The 8,945-nt window shown below is 54.7% G+C and overlaps 1 protein-coding gene across 1 annotated transcript in view; it reads left to right on the forward strand.

Moving 5' to 3' along the window:
* The window catches only part of KRBA1 (KRAB-A domain containing 1), a 33,946-nt gene extending 30,352 nt beyond the window's left edge, over positions 1–3,594 (forward strand). Inside the window, exons 17-18 of the mRNA XM_015414987.1 lie at positions 408–572; positions 2,639–3,594. Of these exons, the coding sequence (XP_015270473.1) occupies positions 408–572; positions 2,639–3,594 (1,121 nt within the window). The remainder of the gene's footprint in view (positions 1–407; positions 573–2,638) is intronic.
* The last annotated feature ends 5,351 nt before the right edge of the window (positions 3,595–8,945 follow it).

Below are 8,945 nucleotides of genomic sequence, written 5' to 3' on the forward strand. Positions count from 1 at the left end.
ACCTGGCTGCTTCTTGCTCTGACTGAGGGCTGCTGGGAGCAGGGGGCGGGGCTTGTTGCATGTGCCCGGCCCCTGGGCTCTTTACTGCCGGAGCTCCGCTCCTGTGCACTCCTGCAGGAAATGACCCCTGAGCAGAACAAAGCTTGAGTCCAGTGGCACTTTTAAGAAGACCAACAAAGTTTTATTCTGGGTACGAAGTGTGCGTGCCCACGAAAGCTCACACCTTGAATAAAACTTTGTTGGTCTAGAAGGTGCCCCCACTGGACTCGAGCTTTGTTTTGATTCCTGGCTGGTCTTCATGACATCATTGTCATTACGAGCATATTATTCAGGTCAATGAGATGCAGTGGCCTAGTTGGTGGGAACACTCTTCGTTTAACACGTCGTGTCCCTGTTGTCTGAATCAGGACTGGTCTCAACAAGCGCCCCACTCTGTGCCGCGGGGAGATGCACGGGAGTGTCGGGAAATGGAAGTGTGTGCGTGTCGAATGGGAGATCCCCGTCCCACAGTGCTCAGAGACAAAGCGGTTCCAGATCCCCCAAGAGTGGGATGAAGAGATCACTTCTGACAGGTAAGCGTTTAGAAAAGAGAAGGGGTGTTTTGTCTTCTGAAAAGTACTGGGTTCGACGCATGGAGGACTCGGACTACGACTACGACATGGGTTCAGACGTGTTTATTGTACTTCACAACAAGACAAGGAAAAACGGCCCTGCAAGGCCAACTATATACACTCCCACCCGGCACACCTCTGTCCCCATTGGAGGGTTTGAATTCCCCGCCAAGGGTGCTATTGGTTGGCTCGAGGTAGACTAGGATCCGAGGTGCCCTTTGTGTTTGGGGACCAAGCGCCTGCTTTCACCGCGGACCCCTGGTGGCGGTCCGCGTACATAACGACTTCTGTGTTCCTCTCTGAAATTCTCAGTATTCTGTAAACGGGGTAGCTTGACCTGTGTGAACTCTGTACAAGAGCAGGACTTTTAATGTCCTTCAAGTTGTTTGAGCGTGTCTTTTGTCTTCTGTGTCAGTTAAAACATGCCGGCTTACTGAGCACTTTGGTGGGCTGATATCAGAATGACTTCAATATACTGCCTTTTTTGCTAACCTTGAAGTGATTTTATTCATAGAATCATAGAATGTGAGAGTTGGAAGGGATCTTGCAGGTCATCTAGTCTGACCCCCTGCACTCTGCAGGAGCATAGCCGAAAGAGAGCCCTACAAGATAACCCGAAAGATGGTTGTCCAGCCTCCTCCGCTTGAAAACGTCCAGCAAAGGAGCATCCACCCCCTCCCGAGGCAGTCTGTTCCACTGCTCAACCACTCTTACTGTTAGGAAGTTTTTCCTGATATTTAGCCCGTAACGACTCCCTTGTAATTTCCACCCGTTAGATCTATTCCTCACAGATTGATCTAAGAAAAGAAGAAATCATCTGGTCTTTGAATTATTTCCCCTGACATTGACTCAACTCTTCCAGTTTAACCTGAAACGATAAAGCTGATGCCTTTGCTTTGTTACGCACTTTAGAATGATGCAGGTTATGAATCTAATGGGATACATAGACGCATCTGCATAATGGTATAGCTGGCAGGATTCCTTCTTTTGCAGAAGTGTAGTTTCTCTGGAGTAGCCTGGAAGGAGGCAACATTAGGGGAAGGCCTCGGCCTCTCTGCCCTGTTGCTGGCTCTCCAGAGGAACTGGCTGGCCCCTGTGTGAGACGGGAGGCTGGACTAGAGGGACCCTCCCTGGTCTGATCCAGCAGGGCTCTTCTGAGGTCCTTCTCAGGGGAAGGCCTCGGCCTCTCTGCCCTGTTGCTGGCTCTCCAGAGGAACTGGCTGGCCCCTGTGTGAGACGGGAGGCTGGACTAGAGGGACCCTCCCTGGTCTGATCCAGCAGGGCTCTTCTGAGGTCCTTCTCAGGGGAAGGCCTCGGCCTCTCTGCCCTGTTGCTGGCTCTCCAGAGGAACTGGCTGGCCCCTGTGTGAGACGGGAGGCTGGACTAGAGGGACCCTCCCTGGTCTGATCCAGCAGGGCTCTTCTGAGGTCCTTCTCAGGGGAAGGCCTCGGCCTCTCTGCCCTGTTGCTGGCTCTCCAGAGGAACTGGCTGGCCCCTGTGTGAGACGGGAGGCTGGACTAGAGGGACCCTCCCTGGTCTGATCCAGCAGGGCTCTTCTGAGGTCCTTCTCAGGGGAAGGCCTCGGCCTCTCTGCCCTGTTGCTGGCTCTCCAGAGGAACTGGCTGGCCCCTGTGTGAGACGGGAGGCTGGACTAGAGGGACCCTCCCTGGTCTGATCCAGCAGGGCTCTTCTGAGGTCCTTCTCAGGGGAAGGCCTCGGCCTCTCTGCCCTGTTGCTGGCTCTCCAGAGGAACTGGCTGGCCCCTGTGTGAGACGGGAGGCTGGACTAGAGGGACCCTCCCTGGTCTGATCCAGCAGGGCTCTTCTGAGGTCCTTCTCAGGGGAAGGCCTCGGCCTCTCTGCCCTGTTGCTGGCTCTCCAGAGGAACTGGCTGGCCCCTGTGTGAGACGGGAGGCTGGACTAGAGGGACCCTCCCTGGTCTGATCCAGCAGGGCTCTTCTGATGTTCTTATTTAATAAACTGTGCCTGCTTCTTCATTGTCCTTCTGTCTTTTCCTTCTGGTTACAGCTCAGGATGGTGACCCCCAAGTTCCAGGCGCTCCGTCCTGCACCTTCAGCTCCGGAGCCAGTGCTGAGTCAGGAGACCCTCCCAAGAAGAGATGTCCCAGCCTAGACCAGCCTCCGCCTCTCTGTCGCTGGGGGAAAGCGGATGCCCGGGAGGGTCAGGCAGAGGACGGGGACCTGGGGCCTGTGTTGTCTCAAAAGCTCGACCGCCTGTCGGAGGACATGAGCGCCGTTTGCAGAGACGTCTCCCGGATGCAGAGTCACATGGACAGGCTGGAGCAGGACGCCCGGGGCTGGGTCCTCGAGCTGGCCGCTCTCCGCATGGAGAACCGGTGCCTGAGTGAGTACGTGCGGCGGATGGAGAGCCGCTGCCGCACCCTGGAGGGCCGCTCCCGCCGCAACAACCTGCGCCTCTTGGGCTTGCCGGAGGGCGTCGAAGGCAGCGATGCCGTGTCCTTCCTGCAGAAGACACTTCCTGCCATGCTGGGCTGGCAGCCGGATGCCCCACCCCTCGAGATCGAGAGCGCTCGCCGGGTGCAAGGGGGGGTGTCTTGGGAGGCCAACGGGAGGCCCCCCCGTGCCCTGGTGTTCCGCCTGCTGCGCTTTGCGGACAAGGCCACCCTTCTGCAGGCCGCGCGTACACGACCTCTCAGTTACGCCGGCACGCAGGTCACCATCTTGCCGGACCTCTGCTCTTGGCCCTCTCCGCGCAGGAGGGTCCCTTTGGGGGCATTCCGGAGAACCAGATGGGCAGCGGACCTCTGCTTTGCCGCCAGGCATTCCTCCTCCTGTTACACCTGGGCCCAAGGACTTCGGGAGCCTCCGGCCGGCTCTGGGCCCCTCTCCGGGGAGAGAGAGGGCAGGGTTTCTAAAAGGACGGGGACGGGCGGCTGGAACATGGGTCCATCGGCAGGCGCCGCGCGTCACAGCATGTGTCATTCCACAGGTAGCCCCGAGTAACCCAGCCCGTGATGGCGCCTGCACACCGGAGGAACACCGAAGAAAGTGGGTTTGGTTCGTCTAGCAGACGGACTGGCTTAGACTGCCCTTTTCCCATTCAGTGTATCCAACCGCAGGGGCGCCAAATGCTGTACTGTCAAGAACAGGCGGCAAGAGCACAATCGCACCCTATTGACCCTGCTGGACTTTGAAAGCCAGTTGCGCTTGTGGCGGCAGGACTGACCAGGGCAGTGGGGGGCACACACGAGGGTCCCTTGATCCAGCGTAGTCCGTACTGTCTACTCAGACGCAGGCAGAGATTTTTCACATCCCCTCCTGCCTGCCTGACCCTTTTACACTGGCGATGTCGGGGCCTGTACCTGCATGCCAAGTGGACGTCCTGCTCCTGAGCCACAGCCCCTGAGTGGTTCTCAGTATTTGGTATCTTACATCCCACCAACCACTCTGTCAAAGAACCCGGGTCCCACCATGATAGAAACAAATCGCCCTCTATTCCTGAGAAGGGACGTTTATACAAGCATCCTATTATTATTATTATTACTACTACTATATATAATTTACGGTCAGTTTTAAAGAGATACAAAAATTGCAGGAGCACAGCGGAGAGCCCCTGTGGGGTTGGCAAAGGCACTTGCTGGTGGGCAGGAGGAATGGGGGAGCGGAAGAAATGCCAGAGGTACAACCAGCATCCCAAAAGATCACAGACGGATGGTCCCTTGCAGGTGGGGGAGGCAGGATAGGGTGAACTCGGGGATTGAGGGAGAATGAATTCTTAGTAACTGAAGAAGGAGAAGAGAGGTTGGATTGATACCCCGCCCTTCAGTAGCAGAAGGAGTCTCAGAGCAGCTCACAATCTCCTTACCCTTCCCCTCCCCACAACAGACAGACACCCTGTGAGGTGGGTGGGGCTGAGAGAGCTCCGAGAGAACTGCTTGTGAGAGAACAGCTCTGAGAGAACTTGTGACTGACCCAAGGTCACACCAGCAGCTGCATGTGGAGGCGTGGGGAATCAAGCCTGGTTCTCCCAGATTAGAAGAAGAAGAGGAGATTGGATTTATACCCCGCCCTTCACTACCCAAAGGAGTCTCAGAAGCAGGGGTCATCCCCAACCCCCCAGTCCAAAACAGTCCAGTGGCACCTTTAAGACCAAGTTTTATTCAGGTAGAAGCTCTCACTCCTCTGCGAGGACAGATCTGCACGTTCCCCCCCCCCAATAGCTAGCAATCCAAAAGAGTCCAGTGGAGCCTGAGCAGTGGGTGTTGCCTTCTGACACACTTCCGGTGATGTCAGTGGGCGCGGCATATGCAAATAAGTTATGCTAATGAGCTCCTGCACCTCTTTTTCTACGAAATGACCCCTGCTCAGAAGGGCTTACAATCTCCTTCCCCTCCCCACAACAGACAGACACCCTGTGAGGTAGGTGGGGCTGGGAGAGCTCTCTCGATGACTACCCATGAGAGAACAGCTATGAGAGAACTTGTGACTGACCCAAGGTCACACCAGGAGCTGCGTGTGGAGGACTGGGGGATCAAACTCGGTTCTCCCAGATTAGAGTCCACGCTGCTAACCACTACAGCAAACTGGCTCCAAATTGCTATAGATCCATCCATGAAGCTGCCTTATAGCAAATCAGACCCCTGGTCCATCAAGGTTAACATTGTCTGCTCCGACTGGCAGCAGCTCTGCAAGGTCTCAGGCAGAGAAAGGCCGGTCTTTCGCATCGTCTACTGCCTGGTCCTTTCAACTGGATCTGTTGGGGATTGAACCTGGGACTTTCTGCATGCCAAGCCGATGTTTTTTCCACTGAGCCACAGCCCCTCCCAGACTACTTCTGCATCCCTCTGGTGGTACGCGTCCCACTGGTTGAGAACCAAGGTGTTTAGGGGCTCATGGGCGTCACTCCCCTGTGGCTCTGCTGCATCTTAGCAGGGGGATCCCAGAGGGATGGGCGTGATTTCTTGCCATCCCCCAACCAGAGTCCTTCCCTCTGGGGTTCTGAAAGATTTCCAGTTTGGTGTAGCGGTTAGGAGTGCAGACTCTAATTTGGAAGAACCGTGTTTGATTCCCCACTCCTCCACATGCTGCCAGCCGGGTGACCTTGGGTCAGTCACAAGTTCTCTCAGAGCTGTTCTCTCAAGGGCAGTCTTCAAAAGAGCTCTCTCAGCCCCACCCACCTCACAGGGTGCCTGTCTGTTGTGGGGAAGGGGAGAGGAAAGGAGTTTGTCAGCCGCTCTGAGACTCCTTCGGGTAGCGAAGGGCCATGGGGTATGAATCCAATCTCTTCTTCTTCTGTATACGTTCAAGGCCACTTGACTTAATCTGTGCCTATTCCGTGGCCTCCCCTGTGCCCCCAGGCCTGAGCCGAGAACGGTCCCTGCCTATTCCACCCAGTTGAGAAGGCCACAGGTGTCCCTATTCCCTGTGACGGCGACCTCGTAATGACAATTCGTGTCGTTTGCAATCCTGAGGCCTGACGGACCCTGGGGTGACCGTGCAGAATGGGCCTTGCAGCCGCCCTCCTTAGCATGAGAGCTGAACTGGCCCTCCCTCTGCTCATCTGCCGTCTCCTGGGCATGCTTCAGGGAGCCGGCTCTGACCTAGACAATGGCGTGGATGCAGCAGGGCTGGGAAGCCACCTGGGGGGGGGTCACATCGTGGCAGAAAAGCACGGGCCGAAGGGGGCCCCCTGAAGCCTGTGGCTCCTCCGTGTTTGGTCAGCAAGGAGATGTCAAGAGGATGCCTCCAAGATGGCCGCTCCTCCCGCCTCGGGAGCCCCTTCTTCCCGAGGCCAACCAGATCCCACCCGTGGGGACCTTTCCTGAGGCACCGTGGGGCGTGGCTGGTTGGGCCGCCACCGGCTGGCTGGAGAGGATTCAGGGTTATTTTAAAAATGCGTTTTTAAAAAAATGTGTGGGTTTATATTTTCGATGTATTGTTTCTATGCTATTTTATATCGGTACGTGGACTCTACATGGTTGTGTGAACCCGCCCCTGAGCCTTTGTGGATTAGTCTGGGCTGTCCGTATGAATAATAAAAGGTATCGAGGGCAGGAGACTGTGTGAGGAAGCTCTGTGGGGGGCGTCTCTGGAGTCCGTGCCTTGCTCTGTCCACCCCGGCAGGTCCCAGCTGGAGATCTTCCCTCCGCCTCATTCTCGAAGGAGGCCGTACAACCAGGGTTCCTTCTAAGCTGAGTTACTGTGAGCCAGCTCACAGTTTTTTAGCCTCCAACTCACAGATTTTTGTCTGAGCTCAGGAAGGAGGGCTCCAGAGCAAGCCAGTTGATGCAGTGGCCAAATCGCTTGCTCATACTTTAATGTCAGTAGTTCGCAAAGTAGAATTTTTGCTCACAAGACTCCACGGCTTAGAGGGAACGTTGCGAACAACCCAGCTGGACTCCTTGGGGTCTCTCTGGGGCCTGGACCATGGATGGCGTCACAGTGGGGCACCCCTTCTCTCTTCTCAGAGGGCTGCCTCCCCTTCAAAAGCAATGCCAGAGGCCGAACATTCAGCCTGAAGAAGAAGAAGAGACTGGATTCATACCCCATGGCCCTTCACTACCTGAAAGAGTCTCAGAGCAGCTTACAAACTCCTCTCCCTTCCCCTCCCCACAACAGACAGACACCCTGTGAGGTAGGCGGGGCTGAGAGAGCTCTGACAGAAACTGCTCTTTTTCAAGAACAGCTCTTATCAGAAGTAGGGCTTGCCCAAGGTCATCCAGCCAGGTGCAAGTGGAGGAGGAGTGGGGGTATCGTGAATGGTCATTGACTAAAATGCTTTTAAGAGGAGAACATAAGTGCCCTGCTGGATCAGACCAATGGGTCGCTGAGTACCGCATCCTGTCTCACACAGTTTCCTCTGGAGGAGCAACAACAGGACATAGAGGCTGAGACCTTTCCCTGATGGGTGATTAGACAAACCCATGTTCTTTCAACAGCTGCAAACCATAACTAAATAGAACCTCCACATCCAGAGGCAGCATACCTTTGAATGCTGGTGGCTGGGGGGTGAACAACAGGAGCTACCGGGTGCCTGTTTCGTTGGGTTTCTTTGAAGTATCTGGCTGGCATCTGGGCTGGGTGGGCCCTTGGTATGATCCAGCAGAGTGGAGGTGGGCACATACATTGTCCAAATGACCAAAACTGTATGGACTGGAACCATCTGTTTCAATGTATCTGAAGACGTGTGTGAGCACACAAAAGCTTATAATAGAATCAGAGCTGGCCAGTTTGGTGTAGTGGTTAAGTGCGCGGACTCTAATCTGGGAGAACCGGGTTTGATTCCCCACTCCTCCACTTGCAGCTGCTGATGTGACCTTGGGTCAGTCACAAGCTCTGTCAGCGCTGTCCTTGAAAAAGAGCCGTTTCTGTCAAGAGCTCTCTCAGCCCCGCCTACCTCCCAGGGTGTCTTTTGTGGGGAGGAGTTTGTAAGCCACTCTGAGACACCTTTGGGTAGTGAAGGGCGAGGTATAAATCCAATCTCTTCTCTTCTTCTATTCAATCTCAGAGTTGGAAGGGACTACCAGTCATCTAGTCCAACCCACCTGCAAACACAGGAGCAACATTATCCAGTCAGTACCAAAAACCTCCAGCGATGAAGAATCCAGCATCTCAGGAGGGAGACAGCCTTTTAAAAAATTATTTGTGAACATGTCCTAATGCTTTTTGAGAAACTAACTTATTCTGCATAGATTCAGGCGCGTGGCCGTCTTGGTCTGAAGCAGCGGAACAAAGTCTGAGTCCTGTGGCACCTTTAAGACCATCAAAGTTTTATTCTCGGTATGAGTCTTGAAGCAGCGTCTGGACAAATACTTGTCAGAGATACTGTAGGCTGATCCTGCACTGAGCAGGGGGTTCGACTAGATGAAGAAGAAGAGATTGGATTTCTACCCCATGGCCCTTCACTCAAGAGGCTCAGAGCGGCTGACAAACTCCTTTCCCTTCCCCTCCCCACAACAGGCACCCTGGGAGGCGGGTGGGGCTGAGAGAGCTCTTGACAGAAACGGCTCTTTTTCAAGGACAGCGCTGACAGAGCTTGTGACTGACCCAAGGTCACATCAGCAGCTGCAAGTGGAGGAGTGGGGAATCAAACCCGGTTCTCCCAGATTAGAGTCTGCACACTTAACCACACTTAACCACTACACCAAACTGGCCAGCTCTGTGTGATTCTATTATAAACTTTTGTGTGCTCACACACGTCTTCAGATACATTGAAACAGATGGTTCCAGTCCATACAGTTTTGGTCATTTGGACAATGTATGTGCCCACCTCCACTCTGCTGGATCATACCAAGGGCCCACCCAGCCCAGATGCCAGCCAGATACTTCAAAGAAACCCAACGAAACAGGCACCC

Source organism: Gekko japonicus, unplaced genomic scaffold, assembly GCF_001447785.1.
Source record: "Gekko japonicus isolate JY-2015 unplaced genomic scaffold, Gekko_japonicus_V1.1 scaffold4784, whole genome shotgun sequence".
Taxonomy (NCBI): Eukaryota; Metazoa; Chordata; class Lepidosauria; order Squamata; family Gekkonidae; genus Gekko; species Gekko japonicus.